Source organism: Octopus sinensis, linkage group LG2, assembly GCF_006345805.1.
Source record: "Octopus sinensis linkage group LG2, ASM634580v1, whole genome shotgun sequence".
NCBI classification, from domain to species: domain Eukaryota; kingdom Metazoa; phylum Mollusca; class Cephalopoda; order Octopoda; family Octopodidae; genus Octopus; species Octopus sinensis.
In genome coordinates this window covers 174,600,317-174,620,920 of record NC_042998.1, presented here as the reverse complement: position 1 = coordinate 174,620,920, position 20,604 = coordinate 174,600,317, and the positions used below count along the sequence as shown (strand labels likewise).

The following is a 20,604-nucleotide window of genomic DNA, read 5'->3' as shown; positions in this document are numbered from 1 at the left end:
GAAACTTTAGAATGATTTTTTAAAAAAATCAGTCTAAATTTTACAAATTTTTCTATTTACAAATTTTACATAGGTTTTTTTTCTGTTATATAAAATATAAAACAAAAAGTTAAAAATTAAAAAAAGCAAATGAAAACACTTGCTGATTTTGGATAATAAAAAGTATCCTTTGAAACGAAAATAAGCTTTAAAATATACAAATGTAAAAATTAAGTTTTAGGTTTCAATAACAAAGTTATATTTGTATATACAAAAATGACTTGAAAGCTTTAAGGAAAAGCATATATAAATATATATCTATCAAAGAAAAAATATAAATATAAACCCTCCAAATAACAAATCTGGGAGAAGAATTTTTTGTACAATAAATATACATTGCTTCTCATTACTTAACATTTATCTAAAAAGGTAAATGATATAAGCGGAAAGCTAGTCATCCATTAGAGCAAATAAGACCTTCAGAAATTGGATAAAAATATTGGAAATTGTTTATGGCATTTAAGACTTTCAGAGCAAATTACATGGATTTATAATATATGCATTTGTTTTATATGAGTACTTAAGAAAAAAAAGAAAAAACTTATATTTCAAAATTATGGATTTTTGGCTTTGTAAAGAAAATTAACAGGTTGATAAAACTTCTGAAGTTCTAAAAATATATTTCACTCCAAAACGTTTTTGAAATGTAGTGCTAAACAACTGATGGAAATCATGTAGCAAAGACAAATTTGCTGTATTGTTGAGTATAGGCTTATAGTAGATTTGAGAATCTTGTGTCATTTTATGATATTCAACTTTTCTTTGAGAACTAGTATTGAAGAAATTTTCAAGAAAAAGCTGACTACATGTTAGCACAACTTAAATTTCAAAGAAGTTATTAATGATAAAGAGATTTATTAGTTTCACCATTGTAATTAAATATTACTGGATTGATTAAATTTGATACTGAAGGATAAATATTTGATTGTTCATAGTACACATTTGGGTCTTCATTTGTGTAATGGAAAGTTTGAGACCAGCCATTAAATGAGTGGTTTTCCAACTTATTCAGTGAAATCCCAATTTGTGATTCAATGAAAAAGTCTTTCTCATTGCTCCAAGAATTAACATCTGTAGAATGGTCTTGATGTAATAATGCCTGCTGGTCATTATTGATGTAGCTTTCTCTCATGACAAACTGTTTCAGGGAGTCAGAGGAAACACTGGTGTAGGAATACTGGTTTACTCCAGTCAGATTCAGCCAAGAATTAGATTCATCGTCTCTTTTTGTTGTAAGAACAAGAGGTTTCTTTGAGGTTTCACTTTGTTTTGAAGATATAGCTTTATTCTCTCTATCCATCTGAGCCAAAATATCTTTAGAACCTGGGGAAGATAGAATTGAAAACTATTTTCTACTTTAAAGATATGCACCAATGTCAACTTTTTCTATATAAATGTTAAGTGTTTCTTTAACAAATTTATAAGACATACAATAAAAAGAAAAAAAAAAATGAACTGAATATCACTAAAGAAAAGTTTCAACTAGCTAAAACTGAGAGAACTAAAACTTGTCTCTACAATGGCATCCTATTTATTTGATGCAAGTTGTTGAATGACAATATTTAAGAATTATAAAATCTAATAATGCAATTTTAGGAGACAAAGAAAATTTCAAAATTAACATTACATATGAACATTAAATCAATGTAATAAGAAAGAATATAAAATGAGACACGTAAGCATCTTGCATGTTCATAGACATTTAAACAAAAGAAAGTGAAAAATGCATACATTTTAATCTTTCTCTTTTAAAACTTGCATGCCACCAGCACAAACAACTTACCTTTAGGGTTTTCATTTAGTGTTGGATAATATTTGTTTTCAATCTTCTTGAGGTTCACTACATTTGGAATTGAACTCAACATATCTATGACAGACTGGAAGTTGTACAGTGCTGGCTTAATTTCAGTTCCATATAAATCATAGAAAGCACTTTCAAAGTCAGATAAGGAAAGATTATGATTTTTTAATATTGGTTTTAATAATTGTGAAAATTCTTGAAGTGGAGACAGCATTACAACTGCAGATTCCTTTTCACCAATTACCTGAGAATGTAAAATATGCTTTGAAAGAAAATATTGTGATAATCTATCAACTGAATGTCATAGTGAAGAAAGTAAAACCTAGGAATATCCTCAAATCTAGAGTAGCAAATTGGGTCAATATTTTGATCATTTTAACAGATACTTTTCCATGCTTGCATGGGTCAGATGACTATGTTGAGTTTTCTCTGACATCGCCCTTCCTGACACCAACCTCCAATTGTTTTCATGAGATGAAAACTTATTGGACAGCAAACAGCCTGGATGTGGTAACTCAGAAAACTAGAAACAAATGATAATGAACAAGCCTTTTGTTTACAGAGATCATGCAAAATGTCAAGAAGTCCAGACATGTGTTCATAGTGGACTGCAGGCAAACAACATTGTCCAAGAGGCTACTGTTTACACCCAGAAAACATGTGATGGAAAATATAAACTCACTCACATGCACATATGTGCGTGCACACACAGAGAGCTTCCTTCAGTTTTTATGTACCAATGGGTTAACTTACGGCTTTAGAAGACATTTGCAAGGTGCCATGCAGTGGAAACTGAAGCCAAAACCATGTTCAGAAGACTTCTTAACTGCACAACCACCCATGCCTGATATTCTAAGTGAATTCTTTTGAATCCAAGTAATAAATTACTAGTTAATATAATGCATGAATCAGTAAATCTCTTGAAATCTAATTCTAATTCCGGCTTTTGTCACATTCATACATTTTAACATCTATGAAAAATTTCACTAATCTTCATTCCTTTATCCATTTTTATCAAAATACAAAATCATTGAATCAACAGAACTCATTCCAAAAAGAAATAATCCTATATAAAAGAATAGTTGTCAATTGGCCTATCTTTCTACTTCATTAGTTATTGTGTAGTCCCACTCAGCCTTGATAAAGTGAATATTGAATATTAGCACCTGGTAATCAACTGAATTGCTGAAAATCTAATCTACTTCCTTGTGTAACAAAATTATCAAATTCTAAAATTGTATCTCTCTCATAGAGAGAGGTTTGTGCTTAGATTTTTGTAAATTTTTCATGTTTGATAATGATGTAGGAAAATATATCGATCTGCATCTTTATCAAATTAAAAAATTTAAAACAAAATAGTAAGGTTTATGTTGGAAAACTGTTCACTAGATGGCTGAAATATTTCAACTACACTGCTTTTGTGAAACCAATATAATTCATATACAATGGTACTGTCAGTAAGAGGAGTGTTAGCAATTATCAAGTAACAAATTTAGTATTCATGCAGGTATCCCTCAGAGTTGAGTTCTATGTAAATAGTTTACATACCTAAATCAAAGATTTAGCAGAAAACATTCAAGCATGAAAGTAGAGCCTAGAATCAAAATCTAATAGTAAATGTAACAAAGATGAAAGTCTTAGCAAAAAAGTGCACAGAACATTGACCCTGCTTCCTGAGCAGAAAATTTAGAGAAAGAATTTCACAATCACTCAATATAAAGAATAAGCGCTCAAGAAGTGCAGTGGAATCACAAGTAGGCTGACAAAAGAGATTGTAACAAAAACACAGAGAATAAGTTAACACACAAAAATTCTTTTAAATACCAAAAAAGCCTTCCTTGAAGGAACTTATAGCTTCTGCTATATAAGTGAAATAATTAGCAGTGGAGGTAGGTGTTTCAAAAACAGTAGCAAGAGTAAGAATAGATTGGGAAAAAAAGTCAAAGGAGCCATTACTTATGTTAGTAACAATAGGTTTCTGAGACAAAGGTACTTGAGTATGAAGTGTTATGTTGCATTATAGTGAATATTGGGCCCTGAATGCAGAGAATGTGCAAAGGCTGGAAAGAATTTAAGTGAGCAGGAGTCATTGGAAGTATAATGTGATTTTTCTCAACTATTTTTATCTCTCCTGCATGTTATACATTTATTAGGTGTGTAATATGGAGGAAGGAAAAACTGGGTATGAGAGGAATAAGTAATAGTAAGAATGGTGATTCGACTGGTACAGGAATATGATGTGAATTGGTAAAGAAGTACCAAGCAAACCAAATGGAAGAAATTTCTGGGAAACTGAGAAAGAAATGGTGAAGGGTGATTTAAGGATGTAGAATCTCATGAAAGAGATGACAATGGACAACAAGTGATGAGATGCTGTTGGAAAAGACACTTCCAACCTATGCAAGTAAGGGAAAACAGACATTCAAAGAGTTTGTGATAAGTGGAAAACTACTTCACATAACTGATTTGAACAACTAACTCGAGCATTCATAATTCTTACAAAACCTTTGCAGCTTAAATTCTAAGTTTTTGACCAAAACTTTACACTTACCATATAATTGTATTCAACTGTGATTTATATGATAATCTGATTATATAAATCAGTTATTGCAATCAAATATTTTATCCTGCCAATTGACTTGTCAAACAAATCATACTTAATGATTTTTGGCAGGTAATTAGTTTTCAAAAGCAAATATAATGGGACAATCTTAAGTTCATTGCAGCTTAAAGATCTTTAGAAATGGCAAACACAAAAGAAAAAGGACATAACTCCAGAACACTGGAGTGCTGTAGTGGTATGTGTTAATATCAAAATCCTTTGCCCAAGAATGGAGTGTTCAATACAGATGAAAATTGGAATAGGCGCAGGAGAGGCTGTGTGGTAAGTAGCTTGCTTACCAACCTCATGGTTCTGGGTTCATTCCTACTGTGTGGGCACCTTGGGCAAGTGTCTTCTATAACCTTGGACCGACCAAAGCCTTGAGTGGATTTGGTAGACGGAAACTAAAAGAAGCCCGTCGTATATATGGATATATATATGTGTATATAAATGTTTGTGTGTGTGTGTGTGTTTATCGCCCCCCCCCCCATCGTTTGACAACCGATAGTGGTGTGTTTATGTCCCCATAACTTAGCTGCTGCCACAAAAGCGACTGATAGAATAAGTACTAGGCTTCCAAAGAATAAGTTCTGGGGTCAATTTGCTCGACTAAAGGTGGTGTTCTAGCATGGCCGCAGTCAAATGACAAACAAGTAAAAGAGTTAAAGAGTATAGCTTCAATAGTTGTTTATGTTGCATGTTGAAAACAATAGCATTAATAGATACACATTTCCACTGGACCAAGCACTGATTCAATGCTTTTATAATGGCAACAGTGACAAGGGATTGCCTATGTAACTTGAACAAAAAAAAATATTTTCACAGATTTTCATGTGAAATTAGTTTATTGCTTTTCTTGCCAATCTTCAACAAATAATATACACATGGCAATTTCTGTATGAATGTATTAGTCAACCTGGGGTAATGGTAGACAACTTCCCAAGGAACTGCATGCACAATGATTGAACCTGGAACAACATCACCGAAACAAAATTCTTACCTATGCAGTTATACCTCTCATTTTCTCATTTTTAAAGTAAAAACGTTTAATCACCATTTGTTTGATACTTGTGATTGTACGAAGTCAAGCATGACATCCATCAGTCACACACCATTTAGCTAATTCTTGCTTGCTATCACTCTCTCACTCCTATCATCTGTAGTGTTGGTACTATGAAAAATGCACCCAGACATAATCTCTTTAATGCTGGTGTCCTTATAAATTGCACTCAATACCCCCATACAGTAGTTGGTGTTAGGAAGGGCATTCAGCTATATTTAAAAAAAAAAAGAATGAAACTCCAAGCAAGATATGCACCCCCTAACCCATCTAGGAGAAAAGTGAGCCATTCAACCCATTCCAGAAAAGTTTACATTAACACTGAGGTTGAATGTTTAATGTAAAATTGTGGAAATACATGTAATATTCATAATAAGTAACAGGGTATCATTGCAGTAATGCTTAAGATTTCTGCATTGAAATAATCTGAAAACTAAATTTGATGAAATCATAAAGCTCTTTAGTTTCATTTGTATTATTCAAGAAAGGTGCAGGAGTGGCTGCGTGGTAAGTAGCTTGCTTACCAACCATATGGTTCTGGGTTCATTCTCCCTGCGTGGCACTTTGGGCAAGTGTCTACTATAACCTCAGGCCGACCAAAGCCTTGTGAGTGGATTTGGTAGACAGAAACTGAAAGAAGCCCATCGTGCGTGTGCGTATATATATATATATATATATATATATAGTACAAAGTAAGATAGAGGTTATGAGGGTAACCCACGATGGGATATCAGTTATCCAATATACTATGGAATATATGACCAATTTCAGGTGGATTGCCTCTTGACCATAGGCTGAAACAGCTGTAAGGAGCAGTTTATTTGTATTATTAATTTGCATATTGATGTATATTGTTTTGTTCGATTTTCATCTTCCTATTTGTATAATTAATAAATAATATTAAATTGAAATTTCTGTAAGTTGATGATCGAAATAAATTTGTTCCATTTTCTTATTTTTATATATATATATATATATATATATATATGTATGTGTGTGTGTATATGTTTGTATGTGTGTTTATCCACCCCAACATCACTTGACAACCGATGGTGGTGTGTTTATGTCCCCATAACTTAGCAGTTCAGCAAAAAAGACTGATAGAATAAATACTAGGCTTCCAAAGAATAAGTCCTGGGGTCGATTTGCTCGACTAAAAGGCGGTGCTCCAGCATGGTCACAGTCAAATGACTGAAACAAGTAAAAGAGTAAAGGAATAAAACGGTTATTTGATGCTCATGCAATTACTAACAATACTTACTTGAACATAATAGATTAAATCTGTCAGTAAACTGCAGTCTAATGTTTCATGGAAAATTTCTTTGTAATATGAACAAACATCTTTGAGAGCAAGAGAAAATGTGTCTGGACTGTACTCATTTATTATAGATATAATCTTCTCAGCAAGAGGTGGACAAAACGCTTGGCTAGATTTTATGGTCAGGAATGTCTGTCTATCTTGCATCTCAACCTGAATATGTGAACAAAAGTGATGTATATAAAAGAGATACATAATAGAATTTTTACTTGTATTAAACGAAAATATGAGTAATTAGTAGTCAACGCTATTACTCAGTTTCATTAATTGAGAGCTATTAAAAAGCTAATTATGTTGGTTTTAATCAAAATTTAGTTTTAAAAATCAACTCTCAACTTATCTGAGATAACAAATTATGAAAAGCTACAATATAATTTTGTAATTAAAAATTTGATCTAAAAAGTCAGATGCAATTAATGTAACTAAAGAAATCCTTCAATTTGACGTGTATACACAATTCTATGCAAAACTATAAGATATCAATGTTAAGAAGTAATGAAATTTACCTGAAAGAGGGGTTTTAACATTGCAAGAAGTTCTTGCTGTGTTTGTGTGTCTAAGTCAAATGGACATTCAAACAAGTAGTTGTAAGAAACTTCAACATCAAACAGCGACATCCTTTGATCAGGAGAAGATCTTAATAATGAAGTGATTTGGTCAGCAAATATTCTGAGCTTTTCTGGTTTTGTTAGAATAAGCATTCTTTCTTCTCTCTCTTCAATCTGTTGGAGAAGAAAAACATTCCTTAAATTGGTCTTAGAAAGAACATGGAAACAAATTACACTAATCCACCACAATATTGTACATTAAGCCTTCAAAAAGCTGAAGGAAAACATCTCCGAACAGATATGTTTGCTTATGTGTGGAAGATGTTCAGCCTCTTACAACTTCTATTTTCCCCTTGATGTGGTTCTTGCTGACTCACGGGATTAAGCCAGCTTCAATTTACATTGCTATATTAAAATAAAAGTATTGTGATACTGATACCTTTCACTCAACTTTTATAGAGAAAAAAGATTTCAGACTATCAGCTACTCCATAAATAAAGACTCGGCTGTCTGTCTCTCTCTCTGCCCTCCCCCGACTGTCTGTCTCTCTGCCCCTCAGCCAGGGTTACCTGATGAACAGAAAGGCCGATTTTATGACATCCTCTTGCAGACTACCTTGTCGATGAATGACATGGACCTTCTCTTTGTGGCTGGTGACTTCAATGAGCATATTGGACAATATCCAAGGAGCTTCCATGGTGTGCATGGTGGCTACAGATTTGGTTCCCACAATGAGGAAGGAACCAAGCTGCTAGAGTTATGTGTTGCAAATGATCTTATGATTTGTAATACTAACATCAAGAAACCTGCCAGCAACCTGTTCACCAACCAGTCTGATGGGCACACTAGTCAGATTAACCACATTCTTGCCAGGAAATGGGAAAGATGGCTACTTATAAATGCCAAAAGTTTCCCAGATGAAGAATGCACCCAACCTTATAGGTGACTTCAGGATCAGGGCTAAATGGCTGCCCAGAAGACAGCCAGCAAGGAAAAGAAGGGTCTGGAAGCTTAAAGATCCTTTGAACGGACAGAGATTTAGAGACGTATTGAAGGTTTTGACAAAAGGGAGGATATAACATCACAATGCGGAGGACAACTGGAGATTCCTATGGTACCAGGTCTATGGCTGGTGCAAAGTCCCCTCTTGACCTAAGGTAATGTGGTGGCAGAACAATGTTGACAGGGCCATTAGGGAAAAGAAACAGGCATGGAAGGACTGGAAGTGCAGTGGAAGCAGGGTGTGGTATCAGATCGCCAGAAGGGGATAGGTTTACTTAGCTAGAGGGGAAGCAGATAAGAAAAAATTTACCAATGTTCTGTGTTGTGAGTACTAGAGACTAAAAGTGTTTTGCATTGATAGTGTGTGAGAATCATGAGGTCATAGGAGAGAAATGTGTTTGCATGGATGATAGCTCACTTGCACTTAATGATGTTGCAGAGACTTGGGGACGCTATGATGAAAGGTTGCTAAATGAAGTGAATGAATGGGAGAAAGAGAGATGATGATATATACATACACACACCAAACAATGAGAATAAATATTCAGCACCACATTGGTGGATTAAGATTATTTGTGTAATAAGGCTACCACTGGTCTCATGTTAAGGAATGCCTCAATTATTCAAGCCATAGAGAAAAATAGTTGCTCTATTGGTTAAAATTTATATAAAAGTTATGCACCAAAAGTAAAATAAAGCATTTATAATTTCTTTGAAATAGGTAGAAGGCTGACCTGTACAACATGTGGAATACATTCAAACAATTCAAGTAGTTTTACTACACCATAGTCTGCTACTTTACACTGCCGGCCGAAGTGGTGATGATATGATGGAATGAATTTATTGAAAGTCATTTCACAGTGAGGATTGTGTCGAATGATATCTACCACTTCCCGTGAAAACTGCTTGGTTCTGGCAATTTCTGCTGCAGTCTGATCTAAATATAAAGGAGAAGTATTCCAGGATTATATTTATACATATAAGAATTTATAAACTTTGAGACGACATTACTGGAAGTCTTTATGTGCTTTGAGATTCACTGTTTGTGTGTGTATATGAGGGACTCTCCTATCATTAGACAATGTATGAGGGTTCACCAATTTTCTTACTGAACAACCACACAATTTGTTTATAGTGGTCAAATGTTTGTGTAGACATAAGCTTACTCTCTCCATCAGTTCAACACTACCTTCACAAGTGCAACGGGTGCCACATGTCAGATGTTGAAATGATTGCAGAGCAATGTGAAATGAAGTGCTTTGCTCAAGAACAAAACATAAAGCCTGGTCTGGGAATCAAACCCACAATTCCCGCAATCATGAGTGCAAAACCCTAACCACTAAGCTATGCACTCTGTGTGTGTGTACGTGTGTGTGTACGTGTGTGTGTACGTGTGTGTGTGTGTGTACGTGTGTGTGTACGTGTGTGTGTACGTGTACGTGTGTGTGTACGTGTACGTGTGTGTGTACGTGTGTGTACGTGTGTGTACGTGTGTGTGTGTACGTGTGTGTGTGTACGTGTGTGTGTGTGTACGTGTGTGTGTGTGTGTACGTGTGTGTGTGCGTACGTGTGTGTGTGCGTGCGTGCGTGCGTGCGTGTGTGTGTGTGTTGTGCGTACGTGTGTGTACGTGTACGTGTGTGTGTGCGTACGTGTGTGTGTGTGTACGTGTGTGTGTGTGTGTACACGTGTGTGTGTGTGTACGTGTGTGTGTGTGTACGTGTGTGTGTGTGTACGTGTGTGTGTGTGTACGTGTGTGTGTGTGTACGTGTGTGTGTGTGTACGTGTGTGTGTGCACGTGTGTGTGTGTGTGTACGTGTGTGTGTGTTGTACGTGTGTGTGTGTACGTGTGTGTTGTGTACGTGTGTGTGTGTGTACGTGGTGTGTGTGTGTGTGCGTGCGTGCGTGCGTGCGTGTGTGTGTGTGTGCGTGCGTGCGTGCGTGTGTGTGTGTGTGTGTGTGTGCGTACGTGTGTGTACGTGTACGTGTGTGTGTGCGTACGTGTGTGTGTGTGTACGTGTGTGTTGTGTGTACACGTGTGTGTGTGTGTACGTGTGTGTGTGTGTACGTGTGTGTGTGTTACGTGTGTGTGTGTGTACTGTGTGTGTGTGTACGTGTGTGTGTGTGTACGTGTGTGTTGTGCACGTGTGTGTGTGTGTGTACGTGTGTGTGGTGTGTACGTGTGTGTGTGTGTACGTGTGTGTGTGTGTGTGTACGTGTACGTGTACGTGTGTACGTGTACGTGTGTACGAGTACGTGTGTACGTGTACGTGTGTACGTGTACGTGTACGTGTACGTGTTGTACGTGTACGTGTACGTGTACGTGTGTACGTGTACGTGTGTGCGTGTACGTGTGTGCGTGTACGTGTGTGCGTGTACGCGTGTGCGTGTACGTGTGTGCGTGTACGTGTGTGCGTGTACGTGTGTGTGTACGTGTGTGTGTGTGTGTGTGTACGTTGTGTGTGTGTACGTGTGTGTGTGTAACGTGTGTGTGTGTACGTGGTGTGTGTGTACGTGTGTTGTGTACGTGTGTGTGTGTACGTGTGTGTGTGTACGTGTGTGTGTGTACGTGTGTACGTGTGTACGTGTGCGTGTGTACGTGTGTACGTGTGCGTGTGCGTGTGTACGTGTGCGCACGTGCGCGTGCGCGTGCGTACGTGCGCGTGCGCGTGTGTACGTGCGCGTGTGTACGTGCGCGTGCGCGTGTGTACGCACACAAATGTTTAAAAATTTAATAATGAGAATACTCAATACTACATACAAGTAGGGTCAAATTTATTGTAAGTTCAATATAGCTGGGAGTAAGTTTTACCATCAGGCAAAACAATGCTGTAATCTTGAGACATCCAGTTGTGCTTCAAAGCAGCCTGTTTTACAACTCAGTGGCAAAACCTGGAGAAAGGAATTCTAATTCGTTCCACAGTCCTCCTTTTCATCATGATAAATCCTTTTCATCATGATAAAGTTCAAGGAACAACAATATAATCAGGCAGTCAACAACATACAATAAGGGGCTTTCATGGTTGATCTTACACTGACAACTACAATCTATGTGGAAATGGAACAGGTGCTGGCTTCACTTGAACACATGGCAACATGGGATAGAATGAAATTTAAGACCAAGAAATCTAGGACTGATGATCAGAAGAGGCAAGTTAAACAGAATCAAGGTGCAAGTGCAAGGAAAGGCTATTCTATCAATAGAGGAAAATCCAATAAAATGCCTTGGGAAGTGGTTTGACAATTCACTATAGAAGCAATGTCACCAATACTGAGAAGCAGACAGATCAGATGAGTGGCTGAGGAAGACTGAAAGATCAGGGCTTCCAGTAAAATATAAGGAATGGCTCTATCAACATGAACTGCTTCCAAGATATGCGGATATTGACAATGTATGAGATTCCAATGACAAATAGAAAGAATAGAGAGGAAGGTAAACAAATACCTACAAGCTTCACTTCAATAGGCCTTACACATAAGCTGAAGCAGTTCAGATTTTATTTATGGGGAAGGAATTCAAGGTTGCAAAGTGTAGAGTTGTAATGATGTATAGGGACTTCCAGGATAAGCCAGTCAGATATTTAGGCACCATCACAAGATTAGGGGTGGGTGAGCAACCTGAACCACACAAGCTGAAAGAATTTACATTTACAAGATGGCAAGGTACTCAGTTGCTCTTATTTCCAACAACATAAGACATCAAGTAGGGCCATGATCCATGCAGAAGTATAGTACCTGATGGAAGAAAGGACAAGGACCTAAATTGGTTCTCTCTAGAAGGAGGGTTACATGGATAAGGCCTGTGAAATCTGGAACCTTTGAAATGGTGCCATGACAATGCACTTGCAAGACTTGATAACATTCTGAAATAGGAAAGGCTCAAAACACAGCATCAGTAGGGAAAAAAAACCCACCAGCAATTTCATGAAGGAAGGCAAAAGTCTAGTAAAGACAAATAATTACATGGGTTCCAATCATGGAATATGAAAGTAGATCAGTGGGGAAAGATTGGAGTTTGCCCCAGGTTGTCCAGACAACCCTGAGGCCAGATGTAGTTTTGTGGTCTGAAAAGGCAAAGAAAATTATCTTAACTGAGTTTACTGTCTTATGGGAAGAAAGGTATGATCAAGCTCTTGAATGGAAGCAATGCCATATACAAAAGCCTTCTGCAAGATTGTAGGGAGAAGAGATGGCAGTCACAGCTATTCTCAGTTGAGGTTGGGTGTAGGAGATACCCTGTCCACTTGGTAGAGGATGATTATAGCCATTGGAAAAGAGGAAAAGAGCAAAGGGTCGTAATAGTTACAGATCATCGTTCATGGTAAAAAGTTTTATTCTGTGGCTCATTAACAAGCAGTGGTGGTCATTATTGGGCCAATTTCCATCACACACAAATAAGCCCATGCTATAACATTTTATGCCATAGACTGAAATTTTATGATCTACATAGTGGGAGAACATTTTCCTGGTTTCCAAAGCATTAAGTTGAGGCATTTCCCAATTAAGATGTTAATCTGGCATCAAATATAACCTGTATAAAATAACTATTACTTTTGGAATGAAAATTTAGTCACCCTTGAGCTGACCAAGCTGCTTTCACTGTCAGAGACTAAAACATTGTTACTCTCCCACAGTCATACTAGAGTTGTACATAGCCAATGATTTTATTTCCAACTGGTTTTGATTAGGCATCCAAGAACTGCAGTTCTGAAATATTGCTATACGAGACTGGCTAATTGCTTTTGCCAGGCACAACTCTTCAACATTAATTTAACATCCATATTTCTTATACCAAAAGCTAAGATGAGTCTGCATGTCAATATCTCTCCATTCGTTCATCAATATTTCTGTGCTATTTAATTGGATTGGCAATTCTATAAAATCTCATTGTTAACTTGTCACAAGTTATTTGCTCTACATCTGCCTACCTGATTACTATCCTAATTCTTTCCTCATACATTCTACTTCATATGAACCACTACCTCCTTTGAATGAGGTGAATAACAGTAGCTCGTTTAAAAGAAAAAAAAAGAAACACTTCAGTAGACTTTTAAGAGTAGAATGTACATATAACAAGCTGTATATACTATACAGCTGTTCACTCAATAAGATGACCACTGGCTATGGCTTAGCATCATCATCATCATCATTTAGCGTCCGTTTTCCATGCTAGCATGGGTTGGACGGTTCAACTGGGGTCTGGGGAGCCCGAAGGCTGCACCAGTCCAGTCAGATCTGGCAGTGTTTCTACAGCTGGATGCCCTTCCTAACGCCAACCACTCCGAGAGTGTAGTGGGTGATTTTATGTGCCACCGACACAGGTGCCAGACGAGGCTGGCGAACGGCCACGCTCGGATGGTGTTTTTATGTGCCACCGACACAGGTGCCAGACGAGGCTGGCAGACGGCCACGCTCGGATGGTGTTTTTATGTGCCACCGACACAGGTGCCAGATGAGGCTGGCGGACGGCCACGATCGGATGGTGTTTGTTACGTCCCCAAAGCACGGAGGCCAGTCTATGCGGTACTGGCTACGGCCACGTTCGGATGATTTTCTTGTGTGCCACCGGCACTGGTACCACAAAGATACAATTCCATTGATGTTCATCTATTTTGATTTGTTTTGATTTGATTTTCACTTGCCTCAACAGGTCTTCACAAGTGTCACAAGAAGGAAGGTATGCACAGGTGGACTGACTACGTCCCAGGGGTTATGGCCTGACTAGTCTTGCCGGGTCTTCGGATGGTGTTTTTATGTGCCACCGACACAGGTGCCAGATGAGGCTGGCGAACGGCCACGATCGGATGGTGTTTGTTACGTGCCCACAGCACGGAGGCCAGTCGATGCGGTACTGGCTACGGCCACGTTCGGATGGTTTTCTTGTGTGCCACCGGCACTAGTACCACAAAGATACAAATTCCATTGATGTTCATCTATTTTGATTTGATTTGATTTGATTTTCACTTGCCTCAACAGGTCTTCACAAGTGTCACAAGAAGGAAGGAAGGTATGCACAGGTGGACTGACTACGTCCCAAGTAGGGGCCACGGGTTATGGCCTGACTAGTCTTGCCGGGTCTTCGGTTGGTGTTTTTATGTACCACCGACACAGGTGCCAGATGAGGCTGGCGGACGGCCACGATCGGATGGTGTTTGTTATGTGCCCACATCACAGAGGCCAGTCGATGCGGTACTGGCTACGGCCACGTTCGGATGGTTTTCTTGTGTGCCACCGGTACTGGTACCACAAAGATACAAATTCCATTGATGTTCATCTATTTTGATTTGGTTTGATTTGATTTGATTTGATTTTCACTTGCCTCAACAGGTCTACACATCCAAGTGAATATTTTTATTTTACAGACAATTCAAACTTTATAGCCATAAATTCATGAATCGAAAGTGTGCCACTTCCTAGACTACTAATAGCTCATCTCTCAGACAAAGTGACAAAATCAAGATATAGGAACAGACAATGTGGTTAAGAAGTTTGACAGCAGCAAGATTATGGGTTCAATCCCACTCTGTAGTACCATAGGCAAATAAGTGGAATTTGATAGTTAAAAACTGCACAGAATACCTCAAGGTTTTACAATGTGTGTGTGTGTGTGTGTGTGTGTGTGTGGTGCTTGCCAGCCACTGTACTTGTATGTAGCATGCACATTTGACAGGTGTGCGAGTGTGGTGGGAGGTTAAGGTAGGTTGAGACATGTAGAACGTGTACATGCAGTGCATGTGAAATACATGTGAGCATGTCACGTGTGCAATGCACAGACATACATGCAATGCATGTGGCATTTGTGCATACATCTAAAAGTAACTGATAAACAGAATAACTACCAGATTGAAATAATTACTGGAATAGACACAATCAACTACAATTCTTATAGGTTGTACCCCAGCATGGGCATAATCCAATGAAAAACTAGTGAAAGATTAAGAGGATATATACTTACTTCTTTTGGGTGCTGAGAGGACTGGGTCTGAATCTTCTCCCACCTGGAATTATAAAACCTTCACTATCACATGCAAACAGACAAAATATCCACCTACAAATGATCTACTTTAATTCAAACTTCTTTATCATAAGACTTATAAGAATGTTGAACATTGTCCAACATGTTCTATATTTGTAAACATTGAGCAACATCAATACATTTTCCTAATAAACACTTAATCATGTCAGTGGTATTTACTTTAAGTCTCAGAGAACAAGATCTATGTTGGAGATGCAGGTATAACTGTGGTTGTGTTCTCCTTTCCAACCATGTTTTAGGTTCAGTTCAATTGCTCAGCACCTTGGAAAGGTGTCTATTATAGCCCTAGGCTGACCAAAGCCTTGTAAATGGATTTGGTAGATTGAAAGAAGCCTGTGTATATGTGAGCTGCCTTGACTGGACATCACATGATAGTTGTAAATGAGTATCACCATCATACAAGTGGTGTTATTTGGTTCCAATCTTTAGTGAAAGCATGCCTGAGCAGCTGTCTGCCTTCCGTGCTGGTGGGCACGTAAAAAGCACCATCTGAGCGTGATCGTTACCAGCGTCGCCTTACTGGCATGTGAACAAAACATTTGAGCGAGGTCATTGCCAGTAACGCTGGACTGACTCCTGTGCAGGTGGCACATAAAAAACACCATTTTGAGCATGGCTGTTGCCAGTACCACCAGACTGGCCCTCGTGCCGGTGACACCAAAAAGCACCCACTACACTCTTGGCGTTAGGAAGGGCATCCAGCAGTAGAAACTGCCAGATCAGATTGGAGCCTGGCGCAGCCATCTGGTTCACCAGTCCTCAGTCAAATCGTCCAACCCATGCTAGCATGGAAAGCGGACATTAAAGGATGATGATAAATAGATATACCTATACATACATTTATAGACATACATACAGATATATATAGATATAGCAAAGAGATGACACAATATCAGTAAAAATTAGAGAAATTTGAAAAAATACGAAACCAGTTATTTCTCCAAAAACAATGTCACTGCACACAAAATTTGATAACATTTTCTTAATATGATTTAAATATATTCTTTAGCCATATAATACAAGTCTTCTGTAGTTTTTTGATTCTATAGTTTTTTATACATCCAACCACATGCTTTTACATACCAACTCTCTCACACACACACACATTATATATATATATATAATATATATATATATATATATATATATATATATACATGCATACACTTTCAGACCAAGACAGGTAGAATTGATAACTGGTCAGGTTAGCGAAAAAATTCTTACATAATGCATGGTCATAACATTTGCTAATGTCAGGGCCAATGATATCACTTTCAAAGTGCTCAAGGATAAGATAAGTGGTGTGTAATTTAAGAAAAGTGTGGTAAATGTGGTTATCTGAAGTCTGACTCTTAAAATACTCAACTCGTATAAACTCAAGATGGTTGTGGTAAGAAATGCCAATTCATCAGAGAGATAAGACAGAAGTTAATTTTAGCTTCTAACATAACTCGTTTAAGAAAGCTATCTAAAATTCTCTAAAGAAAAAAAAATTAGGTTTTGAATTTTGCTTACATTAGGCATAATAATTCCTCTCTAAAGTATGTGTTAATCTCACAAATTATTTTAAGCAAAGAAAAAAATATAATTTTGCTCTATAATATATATGGTTTAAAAATGAAAAAGAAAAATGACTAAAAAATGTGCTTGTCTTAGCTGTAATGGCTGCAAATGAAACAAAAAAACCCGAGATTTACCAATAATGTAGCAGGTGGAATATCTGAGAGGAGATCTTCAATATAACAAACACCATATTCTTTTACATTCCATGGTTTTTCTAGAATTCTCTCTAATGATGGTAATAGTGAAAAGGAGAAAAAAAAAAACAAATCAATAAGCGGAACTTAGTATTTTAATATTAAACAATTTATGGAATATTACTTATTTTTCTGTCCACTTTATAACAATAGGAAATGACTGACTGCTGGAATTCTTCCCAATGTAGCTTTCATCAGTCAGTCTAAACACTTGTTTGTTCTAAACTTTCATCCTCCAGCCAAGTTTTAATTGAATTGGGCCTTTGTTTCATAAACCATTGACTGCCAGGAATTAATTTGATAAACTTCACAGGGATATAGCTTCCAAATCAGTAATCAAGATTGCATATATGCACACACACACACACACACCACACACACACACACACACACACAGAGTGCGGTAAATTGCTGTCTAAATTATGCAAAAATGAAAATAAAACCAACATCTCATTTTAACAGATATATTTACCAAAATTACATAAAAATATCTTGAAATATTAAAGAGTATATTCATTCAATAAAATCACCATTGGCACCAACCATGGCCTCCAGACAACTTCGGAATCTCCTGCAACTCTTCTGGATGGTCTCTTTGTTTAAGTTGGTGAATGCTGCTATAATGCTTGCCTTCAGTTTTATCACAATCGTCATCTTTGGTGTCACAAGGAGTTTTGTTGGTCTCTCACTCAACTGCACCCCACACATAATCAAGGGAGTTGCAGTCTTGGGAGTTAGGTGGCTAGATGTTAGGGGTGATGTGGTCACAGAAATTGTCTGAAGGCCATGACTGGGTTTTCCTGCTCATATGACATGGTGCAGAGTCCTGTTGCCAGACATAGGGTCTTCCAGCAGCCACTCTCTTGATCCAAGGTAGCACTACCACCTCCAGCCACTTGATATAGGCATCCATGTTGAGTCTGAGGCTGTGTGGGAAGATGAATGGAGGTATAACATTGCCATCATTAGTGATCACTCCAAACACCATGATGTTGACCGGATGTTTGATTTTTATCACTCTTGGTACATGTTTTGGGGACAAGGCAAGCCAATGGTTGTTCTGTGTGTTCACCATCTGATTCTGACAAATTTTTCTCATCTGAGAAAAACCAAAGCATGTTTGGTTGGAAAAGATTCTTGAGTTTGTTGAAAAGCTTTGTAGCACACAGTCTTTCCTCTTGTTGTTGATGGCTTGGGATAAAAATTAACCATTTCTCATCTTGTATGAGGAATACCAAATGTATTCATGCACTACCTGCCTGTTAAGAAACTTCCATGTCCCTGGCGATGGACCTGATTGACTTGGAGGGATCGTTGCCAATCATGGCTTAGAGCTCACCAACAAATTCAAGAGTTCTTTTCAGATCACAATGACCAGAGTGAGTTTTCCAAGTTACCATACCTTCGTAATCACCATTAGACTCATCCAACTCTTTCCAAATCCTCTGCACTGTCCTCAGATTGACACCCAAACACTCCGAAATGTTCATATTAGAGCTTCTGGCATGAATGCCAAGCAGTACAGTATGTTGTTTACAAATTTCTTGAAGTGTAAATTGTGTTATAGTGCTGTTTTGCTCACAGATGGTGCCCAACTGGCCCTACTATATTGTGTAGTAAAAAAAAAAAAAATGAACATGCACAAAATTAAAAATATAAAATGGTGACAATTTACTCATTACATTTTGTATATATAAATATATATAACTTGGATTGATATACACAATAGACAACACTAGACTAAAATAATGATGTGTATATCATTTATAATGTATACGTCGATGTAAAATAGAACACAAAGTTCTAAAATAGCAAAAACTCTTTCTTAATCCTTTAGTGGTTAATGCAAGAGTTTACCATCAATATTTAACTTGCATTACATAACTGATGTCATTGAAAGCTATTAGTTTAAACTACCACCTATTATTTCTTTAATCTTACTAAATCTCTATCTTACAAAAAATGGGCAGTGGAGAGGTTTCTGAACAATCAATTATCCCATGTAATTAATTAAAAGTCAAAGAAATGAAAGAATACAAGACTATGATAAAATCAAACATGTATGTTCTTCAAGTGAAAGAAATTTGTAATTTATGTACAACAAAGAGAATTAAGTTAAATTTCTTACCATAAGCTGAAGGAAATTCTGAAAGGCTTATTTCCTTATTGCTTTGAAGTTTTAAAACTTTCAATAGATCTGCTGTAAACCGACGTATTTGCGCTTTGTGGCTTAGTGTAAGTACTCGCTTTTCACCATTTCCAAGGATCTAATAAATGTTACCAATATTTAACATGACATTATTAAAGAATAAGAGAAAATAGGAAACTTCCACCACCCCAAATGAAAGTACAAAAAAAAAAGTAAACAAATAGGCGCAGGAGTGGCTGTGTGGTAAGTAGCTTGTTTACCAACCACATGGTTCCAGGTTCAGTCCCACTGCGTGGCACCTTGGACAAGTGTCTTCTACTATAGCCTCGGGCCGACCAAAGCCTTGTGAGTGGAATTGGTAGACGGAAACTGAAAGAAGCCCGTCGTATATATGTGTATATATGTATATATATATATATATATATATATATATATATGCGTGTGTGTGTTTGTCCCCCTAGCATTGCTTGAAAACCGATGGTGGTGTGTTTATGTCCCCGTTACTTAGCGGTTCGGCAAAAGAGACCGATAGAATAACTACTGGGCTTACAAAAGAATAAGTCCCGGGGTCGAGTTGCTCGATTAAAGGCAGTGCTCCAGCATGGCCGCAGTCAAATGACTGAAACAAGTAAAGGAGAAAAGAGAAAGAAAGATCTTTTCAAGATACTAACCTGTACAACGTGAGGAATGGCCTCCAAAAGTTCCACTAATTTCGTATAGCCGTAGTCAGCTACTCGGCATTGTCGACCAAAATGGTGGTGATATTCTGGAATAAATTTACTGAAAGGTACCTGGTAGTTTGGTGCATGTTTAAGCAGATCTACCACTTCTCTACTGATCTGATTAAGTTGTTGTGTAAAAGAGGAATTATTCGGAGGTGTATAAGTACATTCAGCCATATCTGCATTGAAATCAATATCTTTATTAGAAAACATTCCAATAAAAAACTTTACATCTCTAACAACAATGTTTATATAAAATTCAAATATTACGCATCAAGTAAATGATATTCCATTCAACATTAGTAAATGATATAGATGGGAACAATCAGAAAAGTACTTCCAATATCAGTAACAAGCTTAAAAAACAAAAAAATATTTTCCCCAGTATTGAGAGATGTAAAACATTTGGCAACCTGCTACCTAAAAAGAAAAGCTGGATGATCCAGTTCTTGATGGATTTGATATGACATTTGTATACTGCATCATATCTATAGATATTTTATTTATTTGAAGCTAACTCTGTATTTAACAAATGTGAAAACATACTTTTACCATGTTTCAATCCATGGATT

General features: G+C 37.2%; 1 protein-coding gene across 6 annotated transcripts in view; it reads right to left on the bottom strand.

Annotated features, from left to right (window-relative positions):
- Window positions 1-303: 303 nt before the first annotated feature.
- The window catches only part of LOC115226762 (meiosis regulator and mRNA stability factor 1-like), a 60,288-nt gene continuing 39,987 nt past the window's right edge, over window positions 304-20,604 (bottom strand). For 5 of the 6 annotated variants that reach the window (XM_036500445.1, XM_036500446.1, XM_036500441.1 and 2 more), the window contains 9 exons: window positions 19,982-20,211; window positions 19,290-19,428; window positions 17,102-17,193; window positions 15,324-15,366; window positions 9,105-9,307; window positions 7,327-7,542; window positions 6,764-6,973; window positions 1,823-2,084; window positions 305-1,362 (listed from right to left, as the gene is read on the bottom strand). In XM_036500445.1, the coding sequence (XP_036356338.1) occupies window positions 878-1,362; window positions 1,823-2,084; window positions 6,764-6,973; window positions 7,327-7,542; window positions 9,105-9,307; window positions 15,324-15,366; window positions 17,102-17,193; window positions 19,290-19,428; window positions 19,982-20,211 (1,880 nt within the window). In that variant the 3' untranslated portion in view covers window positions 305-877. Of the gene's footprint in view, window positions 1,363-1,822; window positions 2,085-6,763; window positions 6,974-7,326; window positions 7,543-9,104; window positions 9,308-15,323; window positions 15,367-17,101; window positions 17,194-19,289; window positions 19,429-19,981; window positions 20,212-20,604 lie in introns of all 6 variants that reach the window. The other variant, XM_036500442.1, reaches the window with a different exon arrangement.